The sequence below is a fragment of the Microtus pennsylvanicus genome, chromosome 3 (genome assembly GCF_037038515.1).
Source record: "Microtus pennsylvanicus isolate mMicPen1 chromosome 3, mMicPen1.hap1, whole genome shotgun sequence".
Classification (NCBI taxonomy): Eukaryota; Metazoa; Chordata; class Mammalia; order Rodentia; family Cricetidae; genus Microtus; species Microtus pennsylvanicus.
The window spans coordinates 2,376,285-2,390,701 of NC_134581.1; the positions used below are offsets into that span (position 1 = coordinate 2,376,285).

Sequence of the window (14,417 nt, forward strand, 5' to 3'; positions counted from 1 at the left end):
AACTTAAACTGATTTATATTAATCTACATTCAGTCACATGGCATTATCTTGCTTTCATCTTGTATCTCCTGTTTCCTCTCCATGTCTCACTGGCAACTCCTCTGACTGCTGATTCTTCTTCCCATTGTCCTTATTCTCATTTTCCTACCTAACCTTATCCTGGCCAGCTATTGGCCAATCTGCTTCTTTATTAAACCAATCACAGCATTAATTTACACAGTGTACAGAAAGATCATTCCATAGCAGGGATGTGATTGAGCCATGAAGGCTCTCAACTCATCTGGATTAATCCATTTATCAATGCATTTGTAATTGGGCAACATTATTGGGAGGTAGTGGAAAAGGAGTGGAAGGTGTAGGCCAGTGGAGGTATGACCCCTGGAGGTGTGCCCTAAAAAAGCAAATCTTGTTAGCAGTCCCTTCTTTTTGCTTCCTGGCTGCCAATAAAGAAGGTGGCTTGAATCATATTCTACCTTTTCTTAGGCTCAAAGCTAAAGAACCAACAATAACCGAAGCTATCAGTCGAAACAAACCTTTTTCTTCTAACTAGTTTCTCTTGCAACCCTGTCACAGCCAACACTTTGGCTCACGTTGCCCCACAGCTCTTTGCATCTCTGAGATCTCTGAGACCGTGTTGTCTCTGAGTTGGACATTTTTCATGTATTTACCATCTAGGCCGCATGTAGAGCGGGAATCCCACCTTGGATATGGTGCCCTTCTACCTGTCTGCTGCCACCGCTGTTCTCCGGCACAAAGCAGAGTTCTATACTCCAGAAACTGCTTCAGTCAGCAGTAAATCATGGCACGCAGCCTCTGGGCCTGCATCTTTCTGACCTGTGGCAGCCATCAACATAACAGCACGGAACTCCAATACTTGGAGGACAAGGTCCTTATTGTGCAGTCTGAGCCCAGCAAGCAGGCCAGACGCATGTCACATGCTTGTCATGGAGCTGGGCAGACACTGCCATGAAAAAGACAGGAGCCAGCTTGGGCTGTGAAACACAGGTAGCACCGTCCCTTGGGAATGGCCAGAGCTCCAGAGTAGCCTCTGATACCACTGTCCAGGTAGGGGGGGGTGTGCCTTGTGCTCCCACAATGCCAACATCTACCATGTTCCTATGGGACCTGCTGTCTTACATGCTCTTAAAACAGCCCAGACAGCTTTGTTCATCTGTTCCTGTGCAGTGTGCACTCACCTGGGTCTTTTCTTTCAGGAGACGCAAAACCCAATCTCCTTCCCTCCCTCTCTCCTTTCGGTCACTGATGGTTCTGCTTTGTCCTGTTCCTGGAGGTGAGGCATGGTGGCCTCCCTAGACTGGCACATCTCCCTGTCAGATGAGCTCCATTCCCCCAGAGCCCCAGACGCTCCAACACTGTCAACAAGTCTCCTTCCCAGCTGCTCTGCCAGAGCACAGCAATCCCAGAGAAGATAGTGGTTGACAGAAGGTGTCATTAAACACAGCCAATAGATGCAAATCGAGTCTCTTCATGGAAGGGCAGTTTCCCAGGTCTTTAGGTACCCCACAAATATTGCTTCACAAAGCTCTTACGTGGAGTGGAAGGGGAGACATTTATGTTCCTCTGCTTACCTCAGGTACCCTGAAAGGCATCTTCCTCTGAGGCTGTTAAGGTCTCCAGTGCTCCCTTGAGGGCTCGCTGTGAGAGGGAACTGGAGCCCAGATTCCCAGATGGGACATCCAGACGCTCACTGAAGTCCAGGCTTCAGTCCAGAGTCCTCTGCACCTCAGTGACTCTTTTAGGGCCTTGTCCCAAATTGTTCCCCAAAGCAACATCTTCCCTTCCACAGCCTGCCCTCATGGGTCCTCAGAGGTCCAACTCAAATACTCATCTTCCATAAATACTTTCCAACCCTATTCCCTTTCCTTTTAAAATTAATATCTTACCTATCATTTTATATTGCACGCATGTACCCAATGTATCCTGACTATAGCCCCCTACTTCCCTTGAGGCCCACACGATCATGATCTCTCCTCTTCTTGATGTTTATTTACTCTGTGGAGGCAGCATTGGCACAGCAACACATGTTTGGAGGTCAGAGAACAATTTTCAGAAATTAGTTTTTCCCTAATGGTGACTGAACCCAGTTCTTCAAGCTTGGGAGCAAAGACCTTTGTTGAGTAATACGGCTAACCCACTGGGTCCAATTAGTGTTACCTGCATGTACACCGGTGTGGTGCCATCTGTGGGAGCATGCGCAACCCCAGGGGAAAAGAGTTCCCTGCCTGAAGCTATCAACTGCCAACAGCTCCTTAGCTACGATGTAGTTTCATGAGCCCCCCCCCCCCCATCTATCCATTCGGACACATTGACATCAGCTCCTTAGCTAGGATGTAGTCCCATGAGCCCCCTACCCCATCCATCACGGACACATTGACAGCTTGATCTTGTACAGATAGCATCAGCCATGCCATCCAGAAGACAGCCCTTCACAGCCCTCGTTTCATCTTCCGGCTCTTACACTCTTTCTGTATTCTCTTCTGTGGCTGTTCCCTGAGCCCTAGGGAAGTGGATGCTGATATAGCTGTCCCATTTCAAGTTGAGAGTCAGCACTCACTTAATCTCAATGCTTGGATCAGTTATGAGTCAACCATGCCAACTACACAAAGAAACTTCTCTGACCACCAAGGCTGCAAACAGCACCACCGATGACCAAACGAGTTCTTTTTGACCTGGGAGGTGACCCTGCTCTGACTCCAGCGTGTAGGTCACTCAGCATTCATGAGAAAATGCACTTATTTTCTTGATCAGTCGTCAATCCATCTGGTGTGCTCCACAATTCTTAGCCATGGTGTGCTCCTGGTGTGTTCCACCACTCTCGGCCATGGTGTGCTCCTGGTGTGCTCCACCACTCAGCCATGGTGTGTTCCACCACTCAGCCATGGTGTGTTCCACCACTCTCGGCCATGGTGTGTTCCACCACTCAGCCATGGTGTGCTCCACCACTCTCAGCCATGGTGTGCTCCTGGTGTGCTCCACCACTCTCGGCCATGGTGTGCTCCTGGTGTGCTCCACCACTCTCGGCCATGGTGTGCTCCTGGTGTGCTCCACCACTCAGCCATGGTGTGTTCCACCACTCAGCCATGGTGTGCTCCACCACTCAGCCATGGTGTGCTCCACCACTCAGCCATGGTGTGTTCCACCACTCAGCCATGGTGTGCTCCACCACTCAGCCATGGTGTGTTCCACCACTCAGCCATGGTGTGCTCCACCACTCTCAGCCATGGTGTGCTCCACCACTCAGCCATGGTGTGTTCCACCACTCAGCCATGGTGTGCTCCTGGTGTGCTCCACCACTCTCAGCCATGGTGTGCTCCACCACTCAGCCATGGTGTGCTCCACCACTCAGCCATGGTGTGCTCCACCACTCAGCCATGGTGTGCTCCACCACTCAGCCATGGTGTGCTCCTGGTGTGCTCCACCACTCTCGGTCATGGTGTGCTCCACCACTCTCGGCCATGGTGTGCTCCACCACTCAGCCATGGTGTGCTCCACCACTCTCAGCCATGGTGTGCTCCACCACTCAGCCATGGTGTGTTCCACCACTCAGCCATGGTGTGCTCCTGGTGTGCTCCACCACTCTCAGCCATGGTGTGCTCCACCACTCAGCCATGGTGTGCTCCACCACTCAGCCATGGTGTGCTCCACCACTCAGCCATGGTGTGCTCCTGGTGTGCTCCACCACTCTCGGTCATGGTGTGCTCCACCACTCTCGGCCATGGTGTGCTCCACCACTCAGCCATGGTGTGCTCCACCACTCAGCCATGGTGTGCTCCACCACTCAGCCATGGTGTGCTCCTGGTGTGTTCCTTCACTCTCAGCCATGGTGTGCTTCACAATAACATAACAGTGACTGTTCCGTGGCTTGCATCAGCACCTGAAGGAACAGTTATTGTCTTTAGTGTCCACTATTCTTATCTATAAAACATGAATGTGGGCAGCAGTAGCTAGAGATGGTGTGGGATGACGGTTGCCTTGCTGACCAATGCCTATAGAGCACCTGCTTAGTGCCAGGCAGTGCTGGGCTCAAAGGTACAGTCTTAAAAGCCAGTGCTTCCTTTAAGAGTAAGCTTTTGGTCCCAGCACTCGGGAGGCAGAGGCAGGTGGGTGTCTGCTGAGTTCCAGGCCAGCCTGGTCTACAGAGGGAGTTCCAGGACAACCAGGGCTGTTTCACAGAGAAACTCTGTCTCGAAAAACAAAACACTCAAACAAAAAGCTTACTTTGGCAGCGGCTTATAATGACTCAGGGAATCGACGACACCCGATTTTTTTTTTTTTTTGGTTTTTTCTAGACAGGGTTTCTCTGTGGTTTTGGAACCTGTCCTGGAACTAGCTCTGTAGACCAGGCTGGTCTCAAACTCACAAAGATCCGCCTGCCTCTGCCTCCCAAGTGTTGGGATTAAAGGCGTGTGCCACCACTGCCGGGCTGACACCCGATTCTCGCAAAACGTCCTTCAGTGAGGACAGTTACATCAGAGATTAACAAACACCACGCAGGGATTTTTCTCCAGAGTGACAAATTATCAGTGTACAGGAGGTGGGTGAGGGGTAATAAAAACAGAGAGGGCTGATTTCACAAAGATAAACCAAGCTAAAGCAACGTGCTATCAAGTGCCTCTGGGAAAGACAGGCCAGAGGGCACAGTCAGGGAAGATCTTTCTGAAGTGGCTGATCACAAATCTTGACTGAAACCTGACTGGTGAGAAGGAATTAGGAATTCAAGGAGACAGAACATTCCAGACAGGAAGAACAAGTGTAGAGGGCTGACAGGAATGGGGTGGAGAGGAGACCACAAACAGACCGCTCAGAAGCACTCTGCACGAGGGGGCGGCCACCGCGTAATAGCGTGTTAAGGCCTGCTCTCAAAACTGTCCACTGGCTTCTGGAACTTTGTTCTGTGTCCCCAGTAAACATTTAATCAACAGTGACATTACTTTATGCCCACATGTGTTACACAATGTATCTAATGCTTTTCTCTGAAAGTCTGGAGTTAGGTGTAGGAAAAGCAGAGGGTGTATATGTGACTGTCCCCAGATGAGGGTGTATACGTGACTGTCCCCAGATGAGGGTGTATACGTGACTGTCCCCAGATGAGGGTGTATACGTGACTGTCCCCAAATGAGGGTGTATACATGACTGTCCCCAAATGAGGGTGTATACGTGACTGTCCCCAAATGAGGGTGTATATGTGACCAGTCCCCGAATTAGGGTATATACGTGACCAGTCCCCAAATGAGGGTGTATACGTGACCAGTCCCCAAATGAGGGTGTATACGTGACCAGGTCCCCAAATGAGGGTGTATACGTGACCGGGTCCCCAAATGAGGGTGTATACGTGACTGTCCCCAAATGAGGGTGTATATGTGACTGTCCCCAAATGAGGGTGTATATGTGACCAGTCCCCAAATGGGGATGTATATATGACCAGGTCCCCAAATGAAGGTGTATATGTGACCGGGTCCCCAAATGAGGGTGTATACGTGACCAGGTCCCCAAATGAGGGTGTATACATGTCATGTCCCCGAATTAGGGTGTATATGTGACCAGTTCCTGAATGAAAACCTTACAGATCTGCCTTTCTCAGGAGCTTTCCTGAGCATACACAGAACAGACGTGTTGCTGTATTTCCATTGCTGGAAGAGTGAGATCTGTGTGGTCTGTGATGGAGAGAGGAAGAATTAGATGGCCTGTGTGTGGATTCCTGCGACCTCTATCTGTCTCTTTCCCCCTGACCATCTGGGCATGCATCCTTGCTCCCCATTTGAAAGAAATCTTTTATTTAATTGTTTTTATTGAGCTATATATTTTTCTCTGCTCCCCTCCCATTCTCTCCCCTTCCCTTTTACCTGCTCCCATTGTCCCCATGCTCCCAATTTACTCAGGAGAGCTTGTCTTTCTACTTCCCATGTACATTAGATCCACGTATGTCTCTCTTAGGTTCCTCTTTGGTGTCTAGCTTCTCTGGGATTGTGAATTGTAGGCTGGTTTTCTTTGCTTTATGTCTCAAAGCCATTTATGAGTGAGTACATATGATATTTGTCCTTCTGGGTCTGGGTTACCTCACTTAATATGATTTTTTCTGAATCCATCCATTTGCCCATAAATTTCAAGATGTCATGAGCTGGGCAGTGGTAGCACATGCCTTTATTCCTAGCACTCAGGAGGCAGAGGCAGATGGATCTCTGTAAGTTCGAGGCCAGCCTGGTCTATAAGAGCTAGTTTTAGGACAGGCACCAAAGCTACAGAGAAACCCTATCTCAAAAAAACCAAAAGAAAGAAAAGAGAAAAGAGAAAAAAATTCAAGATATCATTATTTTTTCCCAATGTGTAGTACTTCACTGTGTAAACGTACCACATTTTCCTTATCCATTCTTTGGTCGATGGGTATTTCAGTTGTTTCCAAGTTCTGGCTATGACAAATAATGCTGCTTTGAACATAGTTGAGCACATGTCCTTGTGGTATGATTGAGCATCTTGTGGATATATACCCAAAAGTGGTATTTCTGGGTCTTGAGGAAAGTTGTTTCCTAATTTTCTGAGAAATTGCCACACTGACATCCAAAGGGGCTGTACCAGCTTGCATTCCCACCAGCAATGCAGGAGTGTTCCCTTTACCCCACAACCTCTCCAGCATAAGTTGTCATCGGTGTTTTTGATCTTGGCCATTCTGACAGGTGTAAGATGGAATCTCAGAGTTGTTTTATTTGCATTTCTCTGATGACTAAGGATGTTGAACATTTCCTTAAGTGTCTTTCAGGACCCTGAGGAGTAGCTCTAGGTGCCAACCAAGTAAGTTCTCTGTCGTTTTTAATCAGTAACTCAAGTAAAATTTTATCTTTCCCAAAGATCTCTGATGCAGTTTGACAGCTGAAAGGTTTTGTCAGTTTAAAAGGACAACCTCACCAAACAAATTTCAACAAAATACAAATATAAGACCTGCAAGTTGTAAAGGTGTGAGGACAGATACAAGTTATCAAACTTCTCTCTCATGCTGCCTTCCATAGTCTTAAAAATACGTTTCATTGTTCAAAAATATCTGTCACAGCCATTCTGACATAAATATGCTACTGTTTATACAATGTATATGCCTAAAACTTCTGTTTTCACAAATCCAAAGAATTCTTGTGAGTTCCAAGGAGCCGAACTGAAGGATCCACCTTAAACAGATCAGATAAACCCCCTCCCAATTCCTTGGTCCTAATAATTTTTTTTCCTAAACTTAACTTTGTCCTCTGTTCTGACAATACCTTAAACAGGTATAAGAGGCACCAGACATTCCCATACCACAAATGCCGGACAGGAACAAAGAGACCAGCTATGCCAGGATGTGACCAGCACCCAGCCTTCTTAGGTTCCCCCACAAAGATGACACCCACAAATAAGCAGGAAGCAGTCTTGAGAATCCACCGCCCCAATTCCTTTAACCTGTGGTGCCTAACCGCCCGCCTTTTTAGAACCCCTACATAGACTAGTGCAAGGATTAAATAAGTAAATATATGTAAAGCACTTTCGCAATACCTAGAACATCATAATTTCTGAAAATAAGAATAATGATGGGCTGGAGAGATGGCACGATGGATAAGAACATGTGCTGAGAACTGAGTTCAGTACCCAACACCCATGCGTGGTGGCTCACATCCACCTGTAACTCAGCTCCAGGGCATCTAGTGCCCCCTGTTGGCCACCATGGGCACTGTACTCACATCCATAAGTACACACACACACACACACTACATATATGTATATATATATATATAATTTTTTAATTGCAGAAAGAATGGTGATTGTATCCGTGAGGCCTCTATTTCTGTGACTATGCACTGCAAGCATGGCAGGAGCAGGAAGCTAAGCGTTCATTTCTTCAGTCTAAAGAGTGAGCAAGAAGTAGGGTGAGGCTGTGAACTCAAAGTCTGTCCCCAGTGACATAAATACCCCCAGCAAGGCTAAGCCTCCCAAAATGTGCTACAGATGGGGAGCCATCTGTCCAAATACCGGAGCTCATGGAGGGTGTTTCTCGTTCAAACCAACACAGCAGTGGTCTGAGTGGCAATGGGAAATGAGCACTGGGAACCATGCAGAGTAGGGACTTCCTGCCAGTCATTCCAGGGCCTCCTGGGTCCCTCCAGCCTCTCCAAAGCATGCCCAAGTTCTCCCAGTCTCTTACAGAGATAACAATCTGACCCCTCCGTAACAGTATCTCATTGCTTGCAAGCATGGCAAAGGCAAGCCATCGGTTGTGACATATGAGGTCCAAAGGTTTTGAATAGATGGCCTTCGTCGTCTCCTAAGTAGGTGGTGGGGCTGAGGGAAGAACCAAGCTTTGCTTTTTCATGTCCGGGAGTGGCTTCACTGTTGCCTGGTGTATCCCAGGCTAGCAGGGATAATAGGTGACTATTTCATAAGTCCTCATGGAGTCTACAAGCAGAGCCATAGTCTCCACCAACCCAGAAACAAAAAATGCTGTCTGGTAGCATCTGAGGCCTATAGCAGAGATGTCCGTCCTCTACTATAACCTACCTTCCTAATATTTTCACCAAGTGTTTGAAAAATGTCTTGGATCACTTTTTTATGACCTTTGTTATAAAACTCTGCAAACCCATCACCGCGCTGAAGCATTAATTTTCAGATAATCTAAATCTGTGTTCCAGGACCACGGCCACTCATTTGGCTCCAGGATAAACTATTTCTTTCCCACCTTGTGGCCAGGGCTGTGTTTCTTGCGCTGAAACCTTAAGTTGAATCTCCCCCCCTTGTTCCACTGTTAGCACCGAATGCCCCCCCTTCCAGTTAGCACCATCCCCATTCTGAGTGCAGTACGACCTTATCTTGTCCCCCAGCTTCCACTTAATCACATGATCACTGTGGTTCCTTTCACGGTCGGCTCTCTGCATTGTTTAACATACTTGTATCTAATATTTCCATGGCTGTGGAGACTGACTGGCTAACCTCCCAGCTCTCAGCAAGTCTCCCTTCATAAGAGCCTGCCCTGGCAGGCTTTTGTCAGCCTGATGTGACTGTAGTCATCTGGTGAGTGGAGCCTCAGTTGGGAAAGAGCCCCACAAGACTGGCCAGTCAGTAAGACATAGCACATTTTCTTAATGATAGATGTGAGAGGGTCCATCTCACCAAGGGCGGTGCCAGCCCATGTTGTGGTCCTGTGTTGATTAAGAAAGCAGAGAGCAAGTCTTGGGGAGCAAGCCAGCAAGCAGCACTCCTCCCATGGCCTCTGCTTCGGTTCCTGCTGGATTCCTGCCCTGGCTTCCCTTAGTGATGGAAAGTAGACTGGAGGATGAGATAACACTTTCCTCCCAAGTTACTTGAATCATGATGTTTTATTAAGTAATAGAAACCCTAACACATACGCACACACACACACACACTACACACACATACACATCATCCATATACACACATACACAGCACACACACACACATACCACACACATATATATCACACACACCACACACATGTACACATCACACACCACACACACACATCACAACACATTTTACATACATACCACACACACACACATTTCTCACACAACACACACACACCACATATACACACACTTTTGACTGGCTAAAAGAGGCTGATCCAGGAAGGAAAGGGTACGTGGATGAAGGCAAGAATGCAAAATGGTGCTCCGTGTGTTAGAACTGCAGGGCACATTTCAGCTTGATGTGCTTGACTCTTTATGACTCCATAAAGCCCTGGAAACGGGACGGTCTGGAGTACGTCCTATGACTGCAATCACCGGGGGCTTCCTGGAGGCAGAGCATGCTGATTCCTGCTCCTTGCCAGGGAGAACTCAAGGCAGAAGATAACACAGCATATGGACCCATGGTCTGAGAAACCGAAGTCCCTGTTCATGGGTTGGGAAGTTAGAGAATAGTTCAGAAAGCCACGCATTCTGTTATACACTAGAAAGCACACCTTCAGTTGAACTGGCTGGGTAAAACGTTAGTGGGCGTGGAGAACAGTAATGTTGCAGGTTCAGAGAAAAATGATGTGGGGGTTTGTTGGCCCCTAAGCCGGGACTCATTACCCACAGTCCTGTCAGAGTGTACAAGCAGACAGACCCTTCTTTGCTCTGTTCCTGTAAAGACTTCATTAAATTGTTGCTACACTGAAACATGGTATTTGGAGCCACTTGAATCTGTGTTCCTGGGTCATGCTCACTCACACTTTACACCAGAATAAGTGCTGGTATTTCTTTTGGAATGAGAGCTGTTTTGTGTAGAGACGGCTAGCAGAACTATCCCAGTGTGATCCACAGCTTCTCCCCTGGTGAGCCTGGTGGTAAGAAACTGGCTGACATCTCATGGAGACTCTTAAACAATGCTTGGCTTACTTCCAAAGCCCAAGGCAGTTCAGAGGGTAGAGGGAGTCTAATCTAGTTTTCCCACAGTATAGCGAGCCCTAGTAAAAACAAGGCCACTGCCTGAGATTACCACAGCCCCTGCTGATCTAGAGCACAGAATTCCACCTTTGTGTTGGAGAGCTGCACCACCAGCAAGCCCTAAGGGCAGGTCCAGACAAGGGACTCTAGGATAAGAGCCGGAACCTCTGCTTGAATCTTCGGCAGTCTGGGAATTTCTCTGGCTCCCATAGACAAACTCGTTAACATCAAACCCCATGGTGGCATCAGCACACTGGCAGCTGCTTGGCTCTCCTCAGGCTTTGTCAGTCACCTAGGATGGGCACACTGACTGTTCACTCTGCATGCCTGCGTACCTACATAACAAGACAGATGGATCCTGGGAGCTCAGTGGTCAGCCAGTGCAGTCAACAAGCTCCAAGTTCAGGGAGAGATCCTGCCTCAAAATATAAGTTACAGGGGCTGGAGAAGTGGCTCATCAGTTAAAAGCATTTTCTCCTTCTCCAGAGAACCCAAAGTCAGTTCCCAGCACCCATATCAGGCTCACAGCCATGTGTTACTCCAGTTCAAGGCAATCCAGTTCTTCTGGCTTCCTGCACTCACACGCACACACACACACATAATTTTAAAACAATAAAAATAAATCTTGGACATGAGAAGGCAGCTCAGAGGTTAAGAACACCGACTGCTCTTACAGAGAACTCGGGTTCTGTTCCCAGAACCCATATGCTGGCTCACAACCATCTGAAATTCCAGTTCCAGAAGATGCAATGCTTATTCTTTTTCTTTTTTTTGGCTTCCACCAGCACCAGGCATGTATGTGGTAGACACACATATAAGCAGGCAAGCATGCATATACATGAATAAAAATATAGTAATATTTAACTATGAAAGAAAGTCAATGTGGCAAATTTAAAACTAAGGTGAAGATTCAGCAGAGGAAGCTATCGATGTCAACCATGTACCCCCCACACACAAAATAAAAAATCGTAAGATACCGATGTCAACCATGTACCCACACACACACAAAATAAAAAATTGTAAGAATCCAATGTCAACGATGTACCCCCCACACACAAAATAAAAACATTGTAAGATACCAATGCCAACCATGTAACACACACACAAAAAAAAATAAAAAATTTGCAAGATACCGATGTCAACCATGTACACCAGCAGAGGAAGATACAATGTCAACCTTGTACACCAGCAGAGGAAGATACAATGTCAACCATGTACACCCCCCACACACACACACAAAATAAAAAATTTGTAAGATACCAATGCCAACCATGGACCCCCTCATACACCCAAAATAAATTTTAAAAATCGTTTAAGATGAAGGAGACATGTACATTTAGTCAAAGAGCTAGAAAACAAACTGATGTGTGGGTGAACAAGAGTGTGAGCGGTCTGCAGGGGTGGGCTCAAGGCAAGCATGGAGACAGCATGTCGGGTCTGAGAGCCGACACGGAACCTATGGCCACAGTCTTTCTGATCAGCCCCTCCTCCTCTTGCCTGGCCAGGCTCTGCTGTGTCGTGTGTTAAGCTGGAATACTGTCTTCTCCCGGGTGCCAGCTAACTAGGAGCTATTTACCACACATTTCACAGCACAGAGCAAGGTCCAAGGGTGGCGGACCTTGGCCTTCCTGACTTCTGAAGGCCACATAAAGCAATTCCAGCGCCGGAGAGCTGACAAGTGTTGCGCTGACGAGACTGAGTGCAGAGCTCAGCTGGAGTCTGGCCATGATGCTGTGCAGTCCGCTTCTTGGAGCCCTGCTCACCATCGTTGTGGGCTGCCTGTGTCTGCTCAAGCTGCTCAGGCACCGCGGGCCCCAGGAGCCACCTCTGGACAAAGGTCTCGTGCCCTGGCTGGGCCATGCCATAGCTTTCCGGAAGAATATGTATGAATTCTTGAAGAGGATGCGGGCCAAGCACGGAGATGTATTCACGGTGCAGCTCGGAGGCCAGTACATCACCTTTGTCATGGACCCCCTGTCCTTTGGCCCCATCATTAAGGACACACAGAGAGTACTAGACTTCAAAGAGTATGCACAGGAACTGGTGTTGAAGGTGTTTGGGTACCACTCCGTGGATGGGGACCACCAGATGATACACTCAGCCAGTGCTAAGCATCTGATGGGACAAGGCTTGGAGGACCTCAACAAGGCCATGCTGAACTGTCTGTCCTTGGTGATGCTAGGGCCCAAAGGCCTGAGTCTGGATGCCAGCTCCTGGCATGAAGATGGCCTTTTTTGCTTCTGCTATAGCATCATGTTCAAGGCTGGCTTCCTGAGCTTGTTTGGCTGCACAAAGGACAAGGCGCAGGATCTGCTTGAGTCCGAGGAGCTGTTCACCAAGTTCCGCAGGTTTGACTTGCTTTTCCCCAGGTTTGTCTACTCCCTGCTGGGGCCCCGGGAGTGGGTAGAAGTGAGCCAACTCCAGCGTCTTTTCCACAAGAGACTCTCTGTGGAACAAAACCTGGAGAAAGACGGCATAAGTAACTGGTTAGGCTGCATGCTTCAGTTTTTGAGGGAGCAGGGAATGGAGTCATCCATGCAGGACAAATTCAACTTCATGATGCTCTGGGCCTCCCAGGGGAACACGGGGCCAGCCTGTTTCTGGGCCCTCATGTTCTTGCTGAAGCATCAGGACGCCATGAAGGCTGTACAAGAGGAAGCCACCCAGGTCCTGGGTGAGGGCAGGTTGGAAGGCAGAAAGTCCTTTGCCTTTACACTGAGTTCCCTGAAGCACACGCCAGTGCTAGACAGTGTGATGCAGGAGACCCTGCGGCTGGGCACTTCCCCCACTCTCCTTAGGATGGTGCAGAAGGATTGTGTCCTAAAGATGGACAGCGGGCAAGAGTACCAGATCCGCCGTGGAGATAAGGTGGCTCTCTTCCCCTACCTCTCTGTGCACATGGACCCCGACATCCACCCCGAGCCCACAGTCTTCAAGTACAATCGCTTCCTCAACCCTGACGGCACCCGGAAAGTGGACTTCTACAAGTCAGGCAAGAAGATCCACCATTACAACATGCCGTGGGGCTCAGGCGTCTCCATCTGCCCTGGCAGGTTTTTTGCCCTCAGCGAGATGAAGATCTTTGTCCTACTAATGGTTACGTACTTTGACTTTGAGCTGGTGGACCCCGACGTGCCTGTGCCCCCTCTACACCCGAGGCGCTGGGGCTTCGGCACCTCACAGCCCAGCTATGAGGTGCGATTCCGCTACCGCCTGAAACCCATGCACGCAGTGAGTTCATGAGCCTGACCACACCCTGTAGTCCAGAGTGGCGCCAAACAGCCCTCCTCCTGGCTCTGTGGCACCCCTGCCACTCCCTGGGATCCTTGCTGTCTTGCCTCCTAGACGTCTCATAGGTTGTCACGCTCCGTGAAAGATGCTGTCTCCCGGAGGTTTTGGCCAGACCCTCCTCTCAGGAGGAGCACCCACGAACACCTCAATCTCAACCTGCAGCGGGTGTCTCATCCTGGCGGACAAACTGAGCTTGTGTGAGTCAAGCAGCATCTGGAGAATGCTGCCTCAAACCCTCCTGCCCTCTCTATTCGGTGCCCGTACTCCGCACCCTGGAGGTGTTTTCCATGGCATCAAGCCATGTGTGTGATTATTCCTAATAAACCGGCTAAGAGAAAGCAAAGGGTTGAAGTCGAGGCTTGTTTTCTGGTCAGTATCTCTTAGCCCAGAGTTTACAAAGAACTAGAACTTAAACAATTTCGAAGACACTCTCCGGCTGCTTTGCATTAGTGGGGTCATGTCAGCAAACTCGTGGGTGCTTTTGAAAGTGGCCTAGCCACAGTTTAAGGGCTCTGGAGCCAGGCATGGAGAATGGCCACATCTAATACACGAGCCCCTCGAGGTTCCACGCCACTTCCTCTCCTCGTGGCTCCCAGAACACCGCTGAGCTGGCTTTCTCCACCTCATGTCCTCTGTCTCCCTGTCAGATCAGGCTGTGTGGAACTCGCCGTCCATCGCAGGCTCTGGTGACGGGCTTCCTTCCCT

The 14,417-nt window shown here is 48.8% G+C and overlaps 1 protein-coding gene across 1 annotated transcript; it reads left to right on the plus strand.

The window, feature by feature from the left end:
* Window positions 1-11,812: 11,812 nt before the first annotated feature.
* On the plus strand, window positions 11,813-14,055 carry Cyp8b1 (cytochrome P450 family 8 subfamily B member 1). The gene is made up of 2 exons (XM_075964082.1): window positions 11,813-13,652; window positions 13,767-14,055. The coding sequence occupies exons 1-2, from the start codon at window positions 12,147-12,149 to the stop codon at window positions 13,911-13,913; spliced, it is 1,653 nt and encodes a 550-aa protein (XP_075820197.1). The 5' UTR covers window positions 11,813-12,146; the 3' UTR covers window positions 13,914-14,055.
* Window positions 14,056-14,417: the final 362 nt, after the last annotated feature.